This window comes from Papaver somniferum, unplaced genomic scaffold, assembly GCF_003573695.1.
Source record: "Papaver somniferum cultivar HN1 unplaced genomic scaffold, ASM357369v1 unplaced-scaffold_8, whole genome shotgun sequence".
Classification (NCBI taxonomy): Eukaryota; Viridiplantae; Streptophyta; class Magnoliopsida; order Ranunculales; family Papaveraceae; genus Papaver; species Papaver somniferum.
In genome coordinates, this window is record NW_020650970.1 from 812,354 (window position 1) to 835,938 (window position 23,585).

Genomic DNA, 23,585 nt, shown 5'->3' on the forward strand with positions numbered 1-23,585 from the left:
TTGTGAGAAACTGTCATATTTTGTAATAATATATCCATAGCTTGCTAGGAATCGGTTTTGCAAGATCAATTTCTACCAAAACTTTTGCAGAATACCCACTTTCATATTTTAGAGTATCTTCATCAACTTTCACTGGCATCACTAATCTTATATGAAGTTTTCTCATCCCAATATTGAAGGCTCAAACCTGGACAGGAAACCCAAACCTTAGCATAAGAAATTCTTTGATTCTCAGGCCAAAAATTTGGCATGCAATTTCATGTTCTCAATATTTGATCGTGAACCTCCCATCTACCATTCTAGATAGATTTTTTATCTTCTTCATTAGAAAGTTTGATCGTGAAGAAACCCTTACCCAAAGGAATCATTTGACACAACCCATTATTAGTAGAAGAAAGTGAACCTCCTCTGGAAGTAGGTCTATTAGAAATGATGTTAAACCATCTGACTCAAGTTGAGATAAAGAATACAATTTCCTTTATTCGCGAAAGCTCTATTCTTGCAAGCATATGATTTGGGTCGATTCAACTCCTAACTTATGGTTATACCTGTGATTTGACCCGAGGAACCGCTCACTCTGTACTACACTCTCTTCTTCAATTGGGAGTCGTACCATTCAATAAAAGCGCTTTCCTCTGGGACCTTGATTATAAGAATTTCCAGTCTACGTAGGGGCGAGAAACCCTATTTTATTAGATGACCCTGTTAATTTCCATTGAGTTTTCAAAATAGTTGATGCATATGCAAATTTAAGTCGAAGTATATCTAGACGATTGATTAAGAAAAATTTCCATGAAGCATATCTATCTTCATCTTGATCATCAATTAAAGTAATAGAAGGAAGTTTATCAAAAGAACCAGAAATATTAACAACTGAACAAACCCTTATTGGATTCAGAGTTTCTTCTAAATCCTTTTTTCTTACAATCACAAGAACATTTTATTGCTCATTCTTGATAAACTGACCTAGAAAACACCTGATTTGTTAATGATTTACATTGAAATTGAAGACTAATCAATGAATACGAAGATTTTTTTTTGAGAATTTTTTGAACTGAGTTTTGGACCAATCCTCAGAAAGTCTCTCTCCTCAACTCAGCCGATTTGAAACAAACCCCCAGTGTATCTACCAGTAATGTATTGAACATCGTCAAAGTCCGGAATCGGCATGGATACTCTTATGGGAACTTTGCTGTTTAGTCCACTAAACCCGACCCGGGTTAATGGCTAGTCCAGCGGGAAAATATATTTACTCGTTAGTCCAAAAAAGTTTTGAAAAGAGTAAAATTACCCTACTAACCCTAACATATAACACTATGTATGTTACTACATATATTAGTACATACTACATATGTTACTAGTAGTATGTTACTACTAGTATGCTACTACTAGTATGTAGTAACATACTAGTAGTATGTATTGATACTACATATCAATATGTAGTATCAATATGTTATGACTACATATAAATAAATATTGTTATATTATATATTGATACTACATATCAATATGTAGTGTCAACATAGTGATGCTACATATCAATATGTAGTATCAATATGTTATGTACTACATATAAATAAATATTGTTATGTTATGTATTGATACTACATATCAATATGTAGTATCAATATGTTATGTACTACATATCAATAATGTTATGTTATGTATTGATACTACATATTAATATTGTTATGTTATACTATATATATTACTACTAGTACACTAGGATACTAGTTACTACATATTACTACTAGTTACTACATACTAGTTAATACTACATATTACTACTAGTATACTAGTATACTACTAGTTACTACATATTACTACTAGTATACTAGTAAAGTAGTTACCTAATTTACTAGTAACATATTTTTGTTACTACTAGTATAGTATATATTAATATGTAGTATCACCATATTGATACTACTAGTATGTAGTAACATACTACTAGTAACATTTACATGTGTTGATACTAATTAGATCTGGAAGGGTGTTTTAGGAATTTAGAAAACACACTTTATAATATCCACAAAGTTTTTGGACCAGCGAGTAAATAATCTAGTCGAAAAACATGTTTTTGGACTAGGGAGTAAATGTTTTTCACGGGTGGACTAGCCATTAACTGGGTCATGAAAAACTGGATTAAACACTAATTACTACTACTCTTATATATTACTTCAAAAAAAAATTGATTTTCCTAATACTCTTATTACTTCAAAAACAAATTTATTTCCTAATACTCTTATTACTTCAAAAACAAATTGATTTTCCTAAAATTTGTGTATTTGTTGGCAATTGCGGAAGGACATGCAAATATAAACCATGGTATGAGTTGAGCCTTCTCTCATTGGATCAAATCATTCCATGTTAGACGGAGCCTTAACTATACTAGGTCATGAAATAACATTCAGCTATATAATAACCCTAAAATACAAACCGTTTCCCTATATAATTGAACCCCTTGGACTCCTCTTACCTCTGTTGCAATCTGTATCCACAACCCTATTGCGGGAGAAGAAGAAGCCAAAGGTATTGATTACGCTTTTATACTTTCGTATTTCATTAACTGTATTCATTGTTTGAGCATCCTTTGGTTGTATTTCGAATTGAATACATACTACAATAATGAGTTTGTTATCGAATGGAAAGTATAACCAAGGGTCCGGTAAGATCCCTACTTCAAAAGCAGTACAAGATGGTGATTATGGTCAACCGCGCAACATCCGTAGAAACTCATGCAGTATCACAAACCTCCCATATGACTCTTTTAATCTCATATTTAAGTGCTTAGAAACTAGAGGCGATCGAAGAAAAACTAGAGTTATATCAGTAATTCCTTCTGATTAACTTGTCGCCAATGGCTTCATATTCAAAACAACAATGAGGAATCCTTGTGGTATGCATGGAGTTATGAGGATCTTTCCCATGGTTGCTGACTCATTTCCAAAACATCAAAAATATGGGTCTGAGCGGTCGTCCTAAGATAACTGATTTTTTTACGTCAAAGCCACCATTCTTTGGATCCAAAGTTCAATATCTTTGCTTAAATTACTTCCATCAGTATTCAGATATCGAGTTGTCTAATTTGTTATCTTGGTTTTCTCGTTTGAAATATGTAAGTTTATCATTTTCTTGTATTACGGATAAGGGTTTCAAGGCCTTGGCAGAATGTTGTCCATCCTTAAAGAAGGTTAGACTCCCATGTTGTCACTCGATTACTGATTCAGGAATAAGTTTTCTCTTACAAAATTGTGGAGAACTGGCTTCACTTTGTACTAGCTTCTGCAGCAAAATAACTGGCATTGGCTTTCTTGGGTGTCCAAAAACCTTAACAAAACTAGAAGCAATCGGGTGCAAATTTAAACCGGAGGGGATTAAAGCAGTTGTTAATGGAGGTGGGATGAATCATCTAATTCTATCAGCTGGGTTCGGCGTGGCTGGAGGAGGATGTATTGATACTGAAGCAGTTATGACGATTTCAAAAGGTTGTCCTGTATTAAAGAAACTAATAAATCGTGGGTATCATATAGACGGATCATCGATTGAACAGAAATAATGAAACACAAATAAAGAATACAAAGATTTAAGTGGTTCGGCACTAACGCCTACATCCACTTACAGAACCCCGAAGGGTGAAATATATTGATCTCCAGATTATGTGATACTGGGATAGTTTACATTTACATGATGAATCCTATTTATAGGATTGAAGAAACAGTAAACCTAGACTAACAAACTGTCTTGACTAGATATGCTGAACTTATCTAAGTATAACAACTAGCTACAAACTAGCTTATGGAGACTCGGTCTTCTTGACTCTCTTCTGTGCACTCAAGGTGAACATGGAGAGAATTGAAATGTTCAACTTGAAGTATTATCGAAGAAGATCCGCAAAACAATCTATTTTTTTTTTACTGCTCTTCTTCTATGTGATCTTCACTTGGTGGATTCTTCCCTTCATAACTTGAACGTAACTTGAACATGTCAGAGTAGTTACTTGAGATGCCACAGTACCACTGTTGTACGAAAACTAGACTTAACGGACCTTGATCTTTGCAGAATCCTTCAACTCCACCGTTCAAAATTGTCCAGATGATGTGATATAGACAATGCAGACGACATAATTACAACTCCACAATAGGTACTTAAGAAAGTTTGATAAGATAGGCTAGATTTGAAACACAAACATGCATGCCCATGGAAATGGATGAAAAAGCTAGTTATAGCCTTAACGAGAAAATGAAATTTTATCAAGTCCATGAAAATCAATAGACTATAAAACTGATTAGGAGAAAGGAAGCACAATCATATGTTGTAAAAGGAATCGACCATACTCGATGTTTTCTGGAGTAGCAAAAACAAAAAACTTGCTGGAAAACATGAATTGGTCACCGATATATTAAATGGATACGAAAACAAACTGAATTGTTCTCGAAATTGACTTTGGATTAATACCCAAAGAATTGATGATAAGTTTGATATGAAAAAAGAAAAAAAATTGCAGACGGAAAGGTTAACATCGTCTGAGGATATAGGATGATGATTAGGTTTGCTTAGGTAAACCTAGAGATAACTCAAATAAGCATATGCATGCTTCATAAAAATAATGAGAGATCTTCAAATAGTTTCCGTGAATTTGGCAAACCAATGATGATATAGAAATAGTAAACCACCAACTTGAGAGACGCGGGACTTGTATGGAACTACACATCCTAGAGAGTAAATGAGTTTCTAAAAGACCAAAAAGAAAAAAAAGGTCTCGACAGTGAAATAGAAAGATAATTGATTTCGATCTGCAAATAAAATCAATTGCCGAATATGCGACTTAATTGATTTGACAACAAGATAATTAACGTATCCATAGGGATATTCAACAGTGGAATTTGAATATCATTGGTTCTGAAAAAGTGTAAAGATTAACATAGTGATTGATATTTTGTTGATGTTAAAATAAGACCTTGGATAAAGATCTAAAAGAGATATATTATATCATCGACCAGACGATAGCGATTTCGATCTTGGTGTTAGATCCATATAGTGATTAATGGATTCTAAATTGTGATAAATATATCCCAAACGATATTGGTGAATATTTTCATAAGAAATGAGATATTCTCGAAAATGGAATGATATTTCGGAATCGGATGAATATTTCTCAGAAAATATGGAAAGAGTTGAGACGTGATACATACATCTTTTATTTAAGGAATATTGGCTCATAAAATCAGAGCAAGCAGTGAATTGTAAGATCTTGGAGATCATGGATAATGATCAAAATGTAGATACATTAGATGAGTTTTCGTGACTGAAAACTGATTTCGAAAGATTTTAAAGAAACCCATGATAAATGGATCGCGAGCTAATGAATCAACCCTTAATATATCCCCAAAAAAAAAGATATGGGACAAGAGCATGATAGATTGATAGAGTCGTGGTTGATAACAACCAGTAATAAAAGATTAAAAAAAATGGTTTGACAACCAGTAACAACCAAAAATACCAAAAATAACTCATCTGACTTGATGGATTCCCATTAGTCACGGTTATAGATGAGAGCCAATATTAATGTGTGGTTGAATAATTTGTAACACCACAAATAGAAAGAATATTATCGAAAATAAATGAAGATTTCCGGTGTGATATTGACCAGAAGTATGAAAATAAGAGATGAATATTATAGAACCCACGAATCTTATATGCAAAAGAAGACGTGAACACTATACCATGTCTTTATTGTTTGATGATTTAAGAACAGAAAGAGCATTGATTAGTTTAGATGTAAACAAACTGTAAATACTGAAACAAATCCTCTTCAAAAGTTTGATACCCAATTCTGATAACAGGGAAAATAAAGTTTTGAACTTCCGCGTGATTTAAGATGCTAACCCTAAGAAATCTGGGAAGCAGTGAAAATATCAAGCACCATGTAAACATCAAACTCAAAACAAAAAAGATGTTTAGATGCGGAAAACGAAGATTTTAATTTTGTAGCGGAAGCGATTCGAGCGGATCTCCCTGCTCTGATATCATAATAAATTATGGGTATCATAGAGACGGATCATCGATTGAACAAAAATAATGAAACACAAATAAAGAAGACAAAGATTTAAGTGGTTCGGCATTAACGCCTACATCCACTGACAGAACCCTGAAGGGTGAAATATACTGATCTCCAGATTATATGATACTGGGATAGTTTACATTTACATGATGAATCCTATTTATAGGATTGAAGAAACAGTAAACCTAGACTAACAAACTGTCTTGACTAGATATACTGAACTTATCTAAGTATAACAACTAGCTACAAACTAGCTTATGGAGACTCGGTCTTCTTGACTCTCTTCTGTGCACTCAATTTCTTTTCCATACGGCTGTTATACTTTAATAAACCAGACAGAAAGGGATCAATGGCAGATGACTCTAAGGACTAAAATTCCGTTTTATCGAAAAAAAAATCATTTTTGTACTCGAAGTTTTTGGCGTCATTTATTTTGTGGCCAATGATATATTAACAAACACTTTTTTCGGTTGATTAACCTTTGATTTTGGATTATATTTAGAAGACAAGTAAAGTTTGATAAATTTAATTACACAAACTTCAAATAGTTTCCAATCTGGGCATTTTGCTTGAGTTTTTGTTTTATACTTTAACTGATTTTTTAGCGGCCAACAAGAATACTCTTTATGTTTTTTTTAATTGCTAAATCTTGTGCCTGAATATATGTCCAAATATCGCAATCACTAAAGATTTGTTGACGTAGTGGATTTCAGTGAAGAATTTATAAGGAACGAAGCTTCTTGCAGCTACACTTGCATTTGCCTCATATGGTTCTACTTCATAGTGGCTGTTGAGGCTTGCGAGTGCTTATTAATTAATTACTGACCCGTTCTTGAATTGTGGTAGATAGAAAGAAAAGAGAGTGAACTACAAGCAATCTTCTCAAAGACCTAGTGATGCCCAAGTACTCATAAATTGAGGTCTTTTTTGTAGTAGTGCAGATCATTTTCATCTGAAAAATCACCTACCTTAATTATAAAGTCAATCTGGGGGCTTTTATAGAAGCTACTGGCATCAGTATTTTTAAAGTTGAGATCTATATCTATAGTTAAGCTCAGTTCTCCTACACTAGGACCACTACAGAACAGAACAAGTTGTAAAGCGCTCAAGTCTATATTTTGCATTTTTTTTTGCAGCAATGATACTCGCTATATTTCTGATGTCTACATATACATATATAGATATGTTGGTTAATCTTCAACATAGAAATCACTAACAAGTTGGTTAGGATAAGAATAGGAAATACATGAAGTTCTAAGAATTAGGAGCTAGCTAAGTTCTAAGAAAAGGAAAGACATGTAATAAGTTAATAGGACTAGGAAAAGGAATTCATAGTTCTATATATATATGATCACCAAAGTGGTGGTTGATCATATGAGCAAGATTAGAGCTTGTGTTTAGTTCTGAGAGATTTTCTAAACATCAATAAAGAAAGTTGTCTTTATATAAGCTAAGTTTCATCTTGCAGTTGCCATTAATTGGTATCAGAGCGTGTTTCTGAGCCATGGAAAACGAAACCACCATTGTGGGTGCAAAACAGTTCACGCCACCATCAATACAAGTTCCAATCCTCAACGCCACAAACTACACAGTATGGGCCATGAGAATGAAGGTACTGATGAAAATCTACAAAGTTTGGGAAACAATTGATCCTGGTACATTGGACCTAGACAAAAACAATGTTGCCACTGGATTACTCTTTCAAGCAATACCAGAATGTCTTGTTCTACAAGTCGGTGAACAGAAAACTTCAAAGAAAATTTGGGATGCAATAAAGGCACGTAATCTCGGAGCTGATCGAGTTAAAGAAGCCCTTCTGCAAAACTTAATGTCTGAATTTGAAAGAGTGAAGATGAAAGACACTGATACTATTGATAGCTTTGCAGGAAAGCTATCAGAGATAGCCTCAAAAGTTGCATCACTTGGATAATCCATTGATGAAGATAAACTGGTAAAGAAATTTCTCAATAGTTTACCAAGATCCAAGTATATTCATATCATAGCCTCTCTCGAACAAGTATTAGATTTAAAGAAGACTAGCTATGAAGATATAATTGGAAGATTGAAAGCATATGAAGAAATAATCCTTGATGAAGAAAACAATGGAGAAACTCAAGGAAAACTCTTGTACACAAACTCTTACCAACAAAACTCTGCGACAAGAGGAAGAGGTCGTGGAAGAGGTGGTAGAGAGGAAGGGGAGGAAGGTTTAACTCACAAGATAGAACAACAAGTCAGAATGATCAAAACCAAGGGAAAGAAAAGAAGGATAGATCAAACATTATTTGTTACAGATGTGATAAACCAGGACACTTCTCCTCTGTATGCCCTGAAAGAATACAAAAGATGGAAGAAACAAGGGAAGCAGATACATCTTTTTTCATGCACGAAGTTGTATTCTTAAACGAAGGGAAACTAATACCAAAGAACTACGAATCAAAGGATGGAGAAGAAGGAATCTGGTATTTAGATAATGGAGCCAGCAATCACATGACTGGTAAGAGACACTACTTTTCTGAACTCAATGAGAAAATCAAAGGACAAGTGAAGTTTGGGGATGGATCTTCTGTAGAAATTGAAGGGAAAGGATCAATTTTATTTCAGAGCAAGACCGGAAAACAGAATCTTGTCACAAACATCTACTTCATCCCAAACTTACAAAGAAACATTCTAAGTTTAGGACAAGCTACAGAAGTTGGATGTGATGTTAGAATGCGACAAGATTATCTAACAATTCATGACCCAAGTGGAAGACTTTTAGTTAGAGTCTCACGTTCACAGAATAGACTCTACAAGATAAGTCTCATGATTGGAAGGTCATTGTGTCTGAATATGAGACTGGAAGATCAGACATGGAAGTGGCACGCAAGGTTAGGACACATAAGCTTTAGAACTTTAAAGGCAATGTCTCAGAACAAGATGGTTCGAGGGCTACCACAGATAAACGATGAATCAAGGATCTGTGAATCATGTTTAGTTGGGAAACAAACGCGTCAAGGTTTTCCAAAAGCAACAACATTCAGAGCCTCAAAGCCATTAGAGCTTCTTCATGCTGATTTATGTGGTCCTATTACACCACAAACCCTTGAAAATAACAAATACATATTTGTTATTATAGATGACTTGTCAAGATATATGTGGTCTATTCTTATGAAAGAAAAGAGTGAAGCATTTGACAGATTCAAAGCTTTCAGAAATCTGATAGAAAAAGAGTTAAAAGAGGAGGTCAAAATGCTTAGAACTGATAGAGGAGGAGAGTTCACTTCCTTAGAGTTCAACAAGTTCTGTGAGTTTAATGGAATCAAAAGGCAACTCACAGCACCATATACACCACAACAAAACGGAGTGGTGGAGAGGAGAAACATGACTCTAATGGAGATGACAAGAAGTTCTTTAAAGGCTATGCAGGTACCTAATTATCTATGGGGAGAAGTTGTACGGCACTCCACATACCTAATAAACAGGATACCTACGAAAGATCTGAAATACATGACTCCATATAAAATTTTGCGAAAGAGAAAACCAAACATAGATCATTTAAGAGTGTTTGGTTGCAAAGCATACGCAAAAGTTGATTCTACAACTCTTAAGAAATTGGATGATCGATCTCAGACTCTTGTGCATCTAGGAATTGAGCCTGGATCCAAAGCTTACAGATTATTCAATCCAACAACGAAAAGAGTAATAGTGAGTCGAGATGTGGTATTCGATGAAAAAGAAAACTGGAACTGGAAAGAAACTAATAATGGACCAAGTAGGGATCCAGGAATGTTTCATATGAGATGGGGTCAAGTAATTGATGAAGGCGAAGGACCCATAATCATCAATACCAATGGAAACAATGATGTTAATCAAGAAGAAGAAGAGAATAATGAAAACACTGAGAATAACGAAGAAGAAGAAGAAGAAGAAGAAGAAGAAGAGATCGATGAAATAACTCAACCCATTCCACTGCGAAAATCAACAAGACAGATACAAAAGCCACAGTATCTGAAGGATTATGTTCTTCAAGCTGCAGAAGAATGTGAGATAATGTTACTTTCTGTTAATGATGAACCAAGGAATTTTCAGGAAGCAAAGGTCTCGACTAAATGGACACAAGCATGTAGAGAAGAAATTATTTCAATCAACAGAAACAAGACTTGGTTTCTAGTTGATAATCCAGGTGGGGTAAAAGTGATTGCAGTCTATGTAGATGATCTATTTTTGACTGGCAACTCCCTTAAGGTGATCAATGAGTTCAAGAGAGAAATTTCATCAAAGTTTGAGATGTCAGACCTCGGAAAACTCACTTATTACCTTGGCATAGAAGTCCATCAAGGAGTAGATGGGATTCAGATTAAACAAGAAGATTATGCAAGGAGAATTCTGAAAGAAGCAGGACTTGAAACTTGTAATCCAACTAAGATACCAATGGAGTTTGGACTTAAAGTTTCAAAGGCACAAGAAGAAGCTGAGATTGATCCAACGAGTTATAGAAGAAATGTTGGATGCCTTAGATACTTGTTACACACAAGACCAGACTTGGCTTTCTCTGTGGGAGTAGCAAGCCGTTATATGCAGCGTCCACGCAAGTCTCATGGTGATGTAATAAAGCAGATAATGAGATATCTAAGAGGAACAATCAGCTATGGATTGAAGTATGGTCGAGGAGGATCAAAAGGAATTGTTGGGTATAGTGACAACAGTCATAATATTGACCAAGATGATGGAAAAAGTACAACTGGTCATATATTTTATCTAGGAGAAGCACCTATTACATGGTGTTAACAGAAGCAAGACATTGTAGCCCTCTCATCATGTGAAGCTGAGTTTATGGCTGCAACAGAAGCAGCTAAACAACCAATATGGCTTCAAGAAATGTTGGGTGAAATCAAAGGAAGAGAACCTGAAAAAATTCTCATCAAGATTGATAATAAGTCTGCAATTGCACTCACTAAAAATCCAGTGTTTCATGGGAAGACGAAACACATTCACAAAAGGTATCATTTCATACGAGAATGTATCGAGAAGGAGATCATCAACGTTGAACACATACCAGGAACTGGGCAGAAAGCAGATATATTGACAAAGGCATTAGCTCGGATCAAGTTTGAAGAAATGAGACAACTGATTGGAGTACAAGATATGTCACGGGTAAGGTTGAAGCTTAACGGGGAGAATGTTGGTTAATCTTCAATATAGAAATCACTAACAAGTTGGTTAGAATAAGAATAGGAAATACATGAAGTTCTAAGAATTAGGAGCTAGCTAAGTTCTAAGAAAAGGAAAGACATGTAATAAGGTAATAGGACTAGGAAAAGGAATTCATATTTCTATATATATATGATCACCAAAGTTGTGGTTGATCATATGATCAAGATTAGAGCTTGTGTTTAATTTTGAGAGATTTTCTAAACATCAATAAAGAGAGTTGTCTTTATATAAACTAAGTTTCATCTTGCAGTTGCCATTAATATAGGAGCACCAAGCCACCACCAACTACTACTACTAAATTTACAGGTAAAGACATTCTGCATTTATTCGTTCAAATTCTAGCTGACCGATCTATTGATCCTACACTTTTATGTGTACTCCTCGGACAAAAGACATGACAAGAACAATAATCCAGTTATTCTCCGTTGGAAATTAGAGCACAGCTTGCTGTGCACAATTTATTGACTATAACGGGTTCAACAACCAAAACATCTTTTTGGACTTCCCTATTGTAAACTTGTAATATTTGGTTTCTATCTTACTTGAACCCCAACTGTTCAAGTTTTACGCTAAATTTCATCTGCAGGCAGGTAAATCTCGGTAATTTTCTTAAAATTCGCTTAGTTTGATTCTAGGAATAATGAAGATTTTATGTTACAAATTTAACAGTGTGTCATGTTAGCCAAACCATGTTCTGTATGTGTTTGATGGATATAAGCTCACCTATTCGAGCAGCATATGCCCATAGTCCATACTGTTGGCTGATCCCTAAGTCCTGTTTATGTTTCAGTTTCTTGAATAATCATAAGCTACTGAATTGACAGGACAACATGACTCTGGCGAAAAATTGATCAGAACATGAACAAAAAAAGTGGAGGATCAAGAACCAAGTTCATTGCATTTATTCTCTTCAAACGTAATCAGTAATTCAGTAATGTACATTTGCAGCATTCATTAAAAATCACGACACATAGTTGAAGCAGAATGCATTACACAAATGTCTAATCTTGTGGTCAAATTAATCCTAAGCTGCTATGGTCTGATCAATCTTCATCTTCTTCTTCCTTAACAATGCCATTGCAAAAAACTCCTCCAAACCCTTCACAGAAGAACCCTTAAACCCCTCTTCGTCTATAATTGCACTTTCAATTATCTTCTTCACTTGACAAGCTTTAGTTCTCATTTCAGCCCCTTTCTTACTTTGATTGCTCATAACCAAATCAATAACTCTCACTACATCTTCATTTCGAATCTCATTTCTATTCCCTCTAGCCAATTCAACACAAACACCAATCTCTTGTTCCAACAACATTGAATTGTTATATTGATCAGCTGAAATTGGCCATCCAATAATTGGCACACCAAAACTGAAGCTCTCCAAAATTGAATTCCATCCACAATGACTTAAAAACACTGATGTAGCTTTATGTGACAAAATCTCTAACTGAGGTGCCCATTTCCTCATTAACAATCCCCTGTTCTTAGCTTTCATCCGTTCTTCGAATCCATCCGGTAGCCAGTCGGACCGGAACTCTCCATTTATATCATGCCCCAATGGTGGCCTGACAACCCAAATGAAACTCTTCCCACTCTTTTCTAATCCAATTGCTAATTCCATCATTTGGGTGCTTGAAATTGTGTTCTGTGACCCAAATGAAATATACAAAACTGACTTGTCTTCTTGATTATCGATCCATTGAATACTCAAATCAGAACTAGTACCATTACTAGCTCTCGATTTGAGAGACGTTGAATAATCACTAACTGGACCAACTGCCCAAACTGAATCTTGACCCAACCTTGACCTGAAATAAGTCAACCCAACTTGATCAAACTCTTCAACTGTGTTGAACAAGAACCCATCAGAACTCAATGTCTGAGAGAGCTCTCTTTTGTAGAACAGTGACCAAGAATCAGTACCAGTTGCTTGCAACACATTATTAGCTAACTGAGATCTGTGGATTCTCAAATCTTGTGGGAAATCAGGAAGTAAGAACTCTTCCTCAGACTCATTTTGAAGCTGAGGTTGATTCAACCAGATTGAGTAGTAGATAGCCATACCATAAGCACCACCAGTATTGAAAACTGAATGAAAAATATCAAATTCTTTAGCAACTTCAACTGTCCATCCAAAGAACCAATCTGCAATGATACAAAGAGGAGGAGTATTCAGTTTCACTAGATCTGAGATGTACTTGTGGAAATGGGGTTTCAGTGAAGGTAATGAATCAAGAAGATTGACCATGATTGTGTAAGGAAGAACATCAGTGTTTTCAGAGTTTGGTGGGAGATTATGATCAGAGCTACAGTAAGGTAATGAAACCAAGTTGATATTTGGAGTGTTGGGGGGAAGTGATTTTTGGAGTTTTTGAATGTTGAGAGGAGTGTTTACAATGGTTACAGTGTAATCAAACTTTGATTGGATTTTTAGAGCTAAAGCTAAGTATGGGATTAGATGACCTTGTGCCATGAATGGAAATAAGATTACATTTTCTTTGCTGCTAGTAGACATGGTTGCAGCAACTCTGTGCTAAAGAGGAGGAGAGGAGAAGAGAAGGAGACAGAGTTGAAAAGAGATGAGAGAGTTTTGGACTCTTTTTTCAACTCATTTTGCGTGTTTCATTTGCTTGCTTCTACTTGCCGCACCAAACCACATAAATGTGAAGAGATATTAGGTAGCATTCAAGTGGATGTCCTAATCTTACACCTGACATACACTAAAAGCCCCATCAAGGTGATGTCTACCATTCACCACTATATAAAAGTTGCCCCCAACTAATCAAAAAGATATGAACGATGCAGAGGACGATAGCGATGAAGATGATAGCCAAGACAATCAATAGAACGAAATGGTAACTTTGACAATGTTTACATATTTCAGCCGTTCCTTGAGCAAAAAAGAAAAGAAGCTCAAACTCAAGGCAAGTTGATAGTTACACAAGGTCTCGACTCTCAACATTGCAGCAGAGGATATTAAAATGGAGAACTGAGATTGTAGAACAATAAATGGGAAACCAATTTTTCGGGTGCAGAAGACGTTACATTTTCTTTTTAGGTTTTGTACCCACTGCAAGACTGGTAATAAAAAGTATTTGTTCAAATTCCAATCTCCAGTTCAGAATGAGTAACATCTTCTTATCACATTCGGTCTTTTGGAATCAAACATCTTTACAGCAGGAAAACTGATGTTGTTCCGGTCACAAATATGTAATCTCGAGAGCTTGCTACACCCATCACACAGACCTTGCAACCCTGGACCTTTTAGTTCCACGCACCCAAGCACATCAAGTTCCTCCAGGTTATGGCAATTTAACCCAATAGCTTGCCATCCTTCAAGATCTACCATATAACAGGATCTTAGGTTCCATTCCCGTAACAAAGGGCATCCTTTGGAAATCACCGTAACTGTTCTGTTATTTACCACTGAACCACAATTTTGAAGATTAAGAACTCGAAGATTAACGGCGAATCCTTCTCCAATCTTGCTCAGTTCATATCCTTTTCCATTATCACATAAAGGCCACCAGACTCCACCAGAATATAAGATTCAGACAATCATCTGGTAAGCATGTAATTAAGGAGGTTGTAAGTGTTTTAAAAGGATGACAAGCACACCTTTTTCTTTCTTCTTCTACTATTTCTGACGTTGCGATCTGTAGCAGCCCTTGCTTGTAATGGTCTTCGGAAGATAATCCCATCATCAAAATATGGTTGATACCACCAAAGAGTAAGGAAAGTCCCGCAGTTAACAACGTCAACTGCAAAATAAAGCCAGAATTCAAAAGTTAAATGACGGGTGGAATCAAGACAAAGCAGAATCCCTAAAACATAAAAACACACAATTAAGGTAGGGAGGGTTGGAGAATGAATGAAAAACCATTTCGTCGTAAAAATTAAAAAACGGAATAAAAGAAAGAAACACAGAAACAAGAAGCGTAGCTTAAGTGTTGTAGCTATTCTATAGTAGATCAGAAGATCAAACTGGTCAAATTTATAAGAGCCATCCACACTCTTGTACACAAAACAAGCTTTGAAGAAAAATAATAGTGTTCATTGCTTCAATAAAGAAACATGAGAGTTTAAGTGACAGATGCTCAAAACAGGGGGAGTTTGTATATGTTAGGCAGTGAGAGCTCATTGTTTCAAACATGGTAAGCCCGTTGATCATCCCTACCTGAGTTCCAGATACATACAATCTTCTTTATTACACTGATTTTAGGCCTGAGGTACCAACACATACACGATTACAGAGCAATAACAACCGAGGGATGCTCAATAAAACTGTCTTTTATAGGTTCTAACAGCTCTACCAGTATGTGTGCATGTGTGTGATCCAATAGCATATTTTTCAAAATTTCCCCGTATCAACGCTGGTGCTCATGGTGGAGATTCCGCGATCAAACATGGCAACAGCTCTATTAGCTTTTATTTTAATATCTTGCAGCTAAATTATACCAAACTCGAAATATAGGAGAAAGCCCAAAAGAGGAGAAATAACATGGCTGCCTTTTAATAACATGTCCGTAACATTAACCTAAGCCAGCAAAGTTCCTTTCTTGTACCTCACGTGCCTCTTCGGCACTTTGCTATCTATTTTAAACCCCCTTTTGGAAAAATCAAACAAACATTAACCCTAACCCTAACTTTAATGTCCCTGTGGTTCATCAGTTCAAAACTGTCAATGATGTATCGAAAAACTCCTGTCTGTCTGTCCATAACCAACATCAACCTTCTGTTACAAAGCTATATATCTATTAACAATTAAAATCTTAACTGTTATAGTACTGTTCATTCTGTACAACTAAAACCTTAACTGTTATTTAAAACTCAAAGAAACATAGCAACATCATTACAGAAAAGAAGGGAAAAAAAGAGCTGAAAGAAGCAAACCATATACACAAAACCCTAGAAGTAATCATGAAGCTAACAAAAATTGATCAACAGTATAAAAAGGAAGGTAATCATGAAGAATAACAAGCAGTGAAGAGGAAGGTTTAAGGCACACTACCTTCAACCGCTCAAGCAAGAGTAAGAAGAAATATTGCAGAGGAAAATTCCAGCGATTGGCATCTTCTTATATATTGATGACACATGTTATTTGGTGACACTTATTGGTTAGGGGGTTTTCTAGCTTACGTGTTTCTTATCTCCTCGACTGTCAGTCGCGCTATTAGCTGGCTTCGTTTCTGCGCTATATTTCTTTTCTTTAAACTTACTGACTTATCACCTACAGTAATCATTTACCATTCTCAATATCTTTACTGTTAAAACTTAAAAGGTGCTTAAACTGCTACGAATTAGAAGCCTTCTGCCTCTAGTTGTCAAACATACTTTACCATTCAGATAGTTTTATCAACCGTATTCCAAGCTGGTGTCAGAGTGAATAGTTGGGATTCTGAACTTAGGCCGTGGTTATCAACACCAGAAATTGGTTCACCTAATCAAAAGCTGATCTACAACAGCCTCCATCATAAATTTTTCGCTAGCCAAACATTAAAACTTAATCTTCTCATACAACTTCCAAATTTAAACTAATAAAACACCAAAAGATAATCAACAAAAAAAATAATTCATGAAGCCCTAATGTCACCAACAAAAGCACAAGAGCAAACTTTCTAAATTGGGTTTAAAGTACATGCATGAAAGTACATCTGTATACAGTTCACATAAAAATCTATGATGGAACTTCTTCTTACGCATATTTTCCAACTAAACCTCAAGAAGAAATGCTTCATGCCTCACAACTATTTCTATCTCAGCTTTGATTTATCTTAATTTAATTTTTTTACTAAAATCTCTGAGGGAATAGTAAATAAAGTTCGATAAGTACCTGATTCAGATCATGTATTTCTCCGATCAATTCACGCCTGGCAAACTGAACCAAAATATACAGAGTCATCCATCTCCGTCGGATAAGTTTAATCTGGGGAAAATAGAGACTTCCTCTCTACTTATGTCCACATTACCACGCCTGCACTTGAATGACTCGATTGCCAAATTCGTAACCCGAGCACAATGATTCATGTGTAATTTTGAAAGACGTTTGCACCCATCACGGAGAGACTGTAATCCACGGTCACAAAAATTACGGCATCGGTTCACATGAAGTATCTCTAGATTATTGCAATTCCAACCTATAGCAACCCATCCAGTAATTGAGATGTCATGACAAAATGCAAGGCTCCACTCCTGTAATACAGGGCATCCTTTAGAAATCATCATAATTGCTTCATTAGTTGCATTTCGACACATTCGCAGATTAAGAACTCGAAGATTCACAGCTGATCCTTGTCCAATTCTGGCCAATCCATCCCCATGAATACACCAAGATAAATCTGATAGGTTAAGATATTCAAGTCCACCTCCACTAACAAGTCCTGATATCCCATCTGGTTCAAGTTTACAGGAATCCGCTTCAACATGAATTAAGGTTTCAGAACACCCATTAAAACCACAACCAGTTACCAATCTGCAGTGTGACATTATGATGCAACGCAGTTGACGACATTCTTGTGAAAGAGATCTAATTCCACAATCAGATATATTCATACAATATGAGAGATTTACTGCTTGCAAGGATAAACAAGATTTAGCTATGGCTGTTAAACCAATATCAGTGATATTACAGCGATAAAAGCTAACTGACTTTAAATTGGAACACCCTGAAGCTACTAAAGAGAATCCAGTATCTGAAATCTCAAAACAACAATCCAAATTTAGGGATTGCAAGTTTGATCCAAAGAACTGCAGCTGCGATAAACCCGAATCAGGCAATTCCGTACAACCCGACAGAGATAATGAAGTAAGCTGTTGGAAACGAGTGAGCAACTTATAGACATGAAATGCGCTGATATTAACATTAAAGCTACCTTGTGATAATGTCGAGCTTTTATTTTGAGCAAACAAAGAAGAATACAACTGCACTGATCGACGACTTGTATTTTGTATAAGAAGCCATCTACGACAAGTTAAACCGAAAGAATCACGATCAATTCGACTATCTAACCGTTGAAAAATATCAAGTAGGCAATCATCCAGGAGTTTGATGACAGGTGATTCAATGTTTCTACAGATATCTGCCATTCAATTCAATAAAACCCTACACTCAATAAACCAACTTAATGAATAGCAACTCAATTACAACACCAATTGAGATGAAATAATATGAGGGGTAATCACAAAGACTAAACCATTAATCAAAAATCATCAATTAGACAAGTTTATTATGAAAAAACATTCAATAAACCCTAAATCTAACAAAGAGTCTCCAGTAAATTGATTAGAACCCCTATCAAACTGAAAAAGGACTCCATTTTTCCTCTTTTTAAAAATGAAAGGAATAATTATATTCTGTGTTTCGAATTCAATGATCCAAATTTAAGCAGAAAAATGAAAACCCCTTTGATCCAAGATTTGACAAAGAAGCAGTAGAGAGATAATTACCTTTCTTTGGGAGGCGGAGGAGAAGTACCCAAATTCTCCATTCACTCACTCACTCACCTAAAGGATGCCTTAGCTTTCAGAAGTGAGAGAGTCAAATGATAGATGCGAATCTCCTGGGAAATAACGAGTCAAATGAAGAATCGCACTTTGATAATTTTGACTCAACTGAGTCTACCTCCGATTCAGATCTTAAGGGTTGGATCCAAGGTTCGAAAAACGGGTCACGGCCCGGGTCACAGGTACTAGGCGTGACCGTTATAACGTGTTTTGACGGGTGTGAGCACGTTTTGGGTCAAAAACGCGTTATATAGGAATAAAACGCGTTTTTTTTGACGTTTTTTTAAAATAACGGGTGTGATAACGGTTAAATAAGAAAAATAAATAATTTGTGATCTGAATTTCCTATGTAACGGTAATTACAGCTGTGAAAACGGTTACAACGGGTCTAAATAACGTTGTTACTACGTTTTTTCATTTTTTTTGGTTTAATTTATTTATTTGATTTTTTATTTATTTGTTTATTGGTTTTTAACATACAAATTTATGGATATCTAGTAAAATTCACAACCCTAAGTCTATGACTTATAACAATGCATTGTAGTTATCGTCTACCGACAATATTTATACACGCATACTATCACTATCCACTTGATATGTTCAAGTTGTCACTCGAATAGTTCAATGCATTCCCCAATATTTCAATAATGCATATTCGGATTCAAAAGCAGTCAAAACTTTGTTGTCAAATAATACTCCTAGGCTCTTAGCTACTTGCTACAAGACTAACCAACAAGGAATGCAACAGGAAGAGAGTCAGAGACTAGCTAGAGAAAAAGAGAGTGAGAGAGGGAAGTCAGGGAGTCGATTTATCTTTTTCTTTTGCATTTGGAGGTGTGTACAGTATATGCTACATGTGGTCTGTACTTTAGAGTTCAGACTCAAAAGTTAAAGAAATAAAACAAAAAAAAAGTAAAAAGAGTAGTTGGTTTCATGATCAAAGACATAGCTAGCCTGTGCTTATATACGCATGCAACGAGATTCCAAATGTTTCAAGAATATTTCGATTTGCTAGCTATTATGTCTTCTTGCCCAAAGGAATGCTTTAAAATGACAAGAAGAGAATTGAAATGAAATCAATACCTCTGGTTCTCTGCTTCTCTGCTTCTTGCTCAAAGGAATGCTTTACATTTTGAATTTCTCAAATACAAGTTTAAGAAGTAATATTAATTATTTTTTTGTAGATTTTTCATTCAATTAGAGATATAATTTATTAGTACGTTATTAATTTATTTATTATCGTTTTTTTCTTTCATGATGTTAGAGTAGTGAATATAGATGTTTGAGAAATATCGATGTTTTTTTCTTTCGTGATGTTTGAGAAATATTTAAGAAATGTCAAGTGAAGAAATGTTTCATTCTATTAACGTATATTTACTTAATAAATGTTTCATTTTTATCTAAGAAATGTTTTAAGAAATGTAGATTTTTTGTTCATTTTATTATCATTTATTTAAGAAATGTTTTAATAAATGTTAATATTCATAATTAAATAGTCCATCAACTTGAATCAGTTGGCACGTAAAAAATCATTGTTTCTTTATAAAAAAATGGCATGATGAATTGATGTATGGTATGTTTGTATTCCTGTTCTCAATCATGAAAAAATGAGAGGCTACACGATCCTTAATTTCAACTTTTAATATTCAAGTTGAGTAAATGACTAATGCAACTTGTGATTTCTAATTATAATGCTACTCTAACCATTTTTATATTGATGGAATATGTCCACTTAACTTGTATTTATATATGTCACTTATTGCTATGTGAAATTTCCTACTTACAGAATATAATGGAAGGATCAACATCTGCAAAACGAGATGTTTTTCATGCATATTGTACTGTAATGAGTGATGGTAAAAAGTTGAAGTGTAATTTTTGTGAAAAAGAAGTGTCTGCGGGAATTTCGCGTTTCAAAATGCATTTGGCACAACAAAGAGGTACAATTACTCCCTGCATGCATGTGCCACCTGAGATTAAAAATTTAGCAAAAGTATGGGTGCAAGACAGAAACAAAGCAAAACGGCAACGAGTACCAGAAACTGAATATGAAGATAGAAATTCAAGATATGTATGAAAATGAACCGTGGAACCCTGTGCATGATATAGATGAAGAAGAACAAGCGCCGGTAACACAAAAGAAAATGGGCGGGTTATCGAAGTTGAAGAACCTTTTTGGACGAAAAAGTAAGAATACTAATGCCGGAGAAGGTACATCACAGCGTCCACTGGCCTCTATGGACATACCTAGTTCTTCAATGCGTACACCACACCAAGCACCTAGGATGTCTGTAGATATGGGAGGACAAATAATACTAATAGGGATTCTCAACCTAGCATGGCGAATTTTGGGAGAAGTAAAACATGTCGGGAAAAAGTTGATTCTTCTGTTGGACGTTTTTTCTATGCTAATGATATTCCCTTCAATGTGGCCAACTCAACTCAGTACCACGAGGCATTCAATGCAGTTGCAAATTTCGGAAAATCATACATAGCTCCGTCTTTCTATAAGTTGTCGAACCCATTATTAAGGCAGGAAAAACAAAGGATTCAGAAGGATGTGGTGTCGGTCCAACGAAATTATTGGAGAGAGTATGGGTGTACACTCATGTCAGATGGTTGGAAAAACAAAAATAACCATACGATTGTAAACTTCTTAGTTTACAGTGGCCATGGGACAGCATCTTTGAAAAGCGTTGACATCGAGCATAATCGGTTGACAGCAGAGTATTTGATGAGTTTGTTCAGACCGGTTATAGAAGATATTGGTCCGACAAATATTGTTCAAATAGTAACTGATCAAGGATCCCAATTCAAAGCCGCGGGTAACTATTACAACTTAATTTAATTACAGTTGTTTATTTTTATATATTATTAATTTATTTCTCATTTTGTTTTAATAGGTATGAGATTGGCCATAGAGTATGGTACATTTTTTTGATTGGCCATAGAGTATGGTACATTTTTTTGATTGGCCATAGAGTATGGTACATTTTTTTGGGTACCTTGTGCATCTCATGTGTTGGATTTAGTGTTGGAAGATACTGAAAAGTTCCCCTTTGTTAAAGGTGTGATTTCAGAAGCTAGAAAAATCAGTAAATTTATTTATAATCATGGTTGGGTTCTTGCTAGATTCAGACAACATTCTGGGGGACGCAATCTATTGCGCCCCGGTTTAACAAGGTTTGCGACAAACTTTATCGCAATCAAAAGTATCATTGATCAACGTAATGCAATCGAGAGTCTTTTTGTAGACCAAGAATTTGTGAACTCGCCAGAAGGAAAAACTCGTACGGCTAAAGATGTGAAAAACATTATTTTGAATGAGATGTTTTGGCACACATGCCAAAATGCATGCATGATGGTTGGTCCTTTATTGAAAATGATCCGTTTCTTGGATTCAGATAAACCTACCATGGGTTATTTGTTTCATGCACTTGCTACATGTGTGGAAACTATAGAAAGGGGTTTGGGTAAAACTCGAAATAATTCTATTATAGGTGTGATTAACCGACGATGGAAAGATCAGTTGAGTTCTCCTCTTCATGCTGCAGCGCATTTTCTGAATCCATATTATATCTACAACCCAGCAGCCAATCTCATCAACAATGAAATTTCTCAGCCCCAAATTTGTCTCAGTGAAATTATATCAAAAATGATTAGTAGCCCTCAAGAACAAGCGACATGCATGCTAGAGGTGTGAATTTTTATTAACAATTAATTTCGTAATTATATGAATTTCTATTCACAGTTTTTGATATTTTTAGGCGGGAAGAATGCAAATGATGCAAGGCCAATTTGCATCACCATCAGCAAGATTGGCTGCTCTGCAAGGTGATCCTGTAAGCTGGTGGTTTTCATACGGTACTCAGTTTCCATCACTCCAGAGGATCGCGGTAAAGATACTAAGCCAGACAAACACATCGTCTGGATCCGAGAGGAATTGGAGTGTGTTTGAAAGAATTCACACCAAACTACGCAACCGTTTAGTTTCGTCAAGAATAAACGATTTGGTATATGTTCAGTACAATTTAAGATTGGAGCAGCAAAGAGTTCAAGGTAAAGCAAAGCGACAGAACATCGATGTCCACGATGTTTATAGCCTGCTGACAGATGAAAATATGCTTGATTGGATAGCAGGGGATGATGAAACACCAGTTTTACCTCAGGAAGAACATTGGTTAAATGAATTGGAAGAGGAAGCAACTAATAATCCAGAGCCTCTCCCTCCACCATACGAATGGCATGATCCAGAAGTTGAAATCTCATATCAAAGGTTTCCAGTGAGTAACTTTGTTTATGACTTTGGTAACCTAACATTTGGAGACAATACACAAGGTCATGAAAATGAAAATCCCATATACAATTCTCATTACACTGAAGATCGTCTAGAAGAAGATACTCGAGGAATTAATGAAGAGTATAATTCCAATATTAATATCAATAATGAAGTAGATAATCGTAATGATAATGAGGAAGAAGACTATGGTTATGAAGATGACGATACTGTTAACTACGACAGCCAAATGCATTACGCGAACCAATATGAGGCGGAGGAAGAGGAGGAGGAATCAACTGAGAATCGTCGAGAAAACAGAAAATACTTGAATAAGTCGAAAAAAAATGCCGGTACAAGTTGGTTTGTCTAAGTTTAAAATTTCAAGCACTACTGTCACTAGGTTACTTATTGTAAGTTTATAAAATTTGAAGTGTTTAATGATTATTTATGAAATTTTAGTTGTAAGTTTGAAATTAAAAATTGTATAAGAATTTCTCCAACTCAAATTTTTTTCCTTAAAAACGGGTTTAACCGGTATGAAAACGGAAA

General features: G+C 35.4%; 3 protein-coding genes across 4 annotated transcripts; 1 reads left to right on the forward strand and 2 right to left on the reverse strand.

Annotated features, from left to right (window-relative positions):
• The first annotated feature begins 2,959 nt into the window (after window positions 1-2,959).
• On the forward strand, window positions 2,960-3,556 carry LOC113344810 (F-box/LRR-repeat protein 12-like). The gene has a single exon (XM_026588718.1). The coding sequence runs from the start codon at window positions 2,960-2,962 to the stop codon at window positions 3,554-3,556; it is 597 nt and encodes a 198-aa protein (XP_026444503.1).
• An 8,573-nt stretch (window positions 3,557-12,129) lies between these two features.
• LOC113344821 (UDP-glycosyltransferase 92A1-like) lies at window positions 12,130-13,900 on the reverse strand. Its single transcript, XM_026588726.1, has one exon. The coding sequence runs from the start codon at window positions 13,767-13,769 to the stop codon at window positions 12,282-12,284; it is 1,488 nt and encodes a 495-aa protein (XP_026444511.1). The 5' UTR covers window positions 13,770-13,900; the 3' UTR covers window positions 12,130-12,281.
• A 172-nt stretch (window positions 13,901-14,072) lies between these two features.
• On the reverse strand, window positions 14,073-18,789 carry LOC113344829 (F-box/LRR-repeat protein 12-like). Of its 2 annotated transcripts, none has more exons than XM_026588732.1 (3): window positions 18,701-18,789; window positions 17,088-18,356; window positions 14,073-15,015 (listed from the first exon to the last, which is right to left on the reverse strand). In XM_026588732.1, exon 2 carries the CDS (start codon window positions 18,338-18,340, stop codon window positions 17,153-17,155), a length of 1,188 nt encoding a protein of 395 aa, XP_026444517.1. In that variant the 5' UTR covers window positions 18,341-18,356; window positions 18,701-18,789; the 3' UTR covers window positions 14,073-15,015; window positions 17,088-17,152. The 2 variants fall into 2 exon arrangements, with proteins under 2 accessions (XP_026444517.1, XP_026444518.1); XM_026588733.1 differs by having other exon boundaries at window positions 17,088-18,215; window positions 18,701-18,788.
• Between the last annotated feature and the right edge of the window lie 4,796 nt (window positions 18,790-23,585).

Bases quoted from the DNA above. Each gene is read 5' to 3' on its own strand.
- LOC113344810 (XM_026588718.1), top strand. From the start codon at position 2,960: ATGGGTCTGAGCGGTCGTCCTAAGATAACTGATTTTTTTACGTCAAAG.
- LOC113344821 (XM_026588726.1), bottom strand. From the start codon at position 13,769: ATGTCTACTAGCAGCAAAGAAAATGTAATCTTATTTCCATTCATGGCA.
- LOC113344829 (XM_026588732.1), bottom strand. From the start codon at position 18,340: ATGGCAGATATCTGTAGAAACATTGAATCACCTGTCATCAAACTCCTG.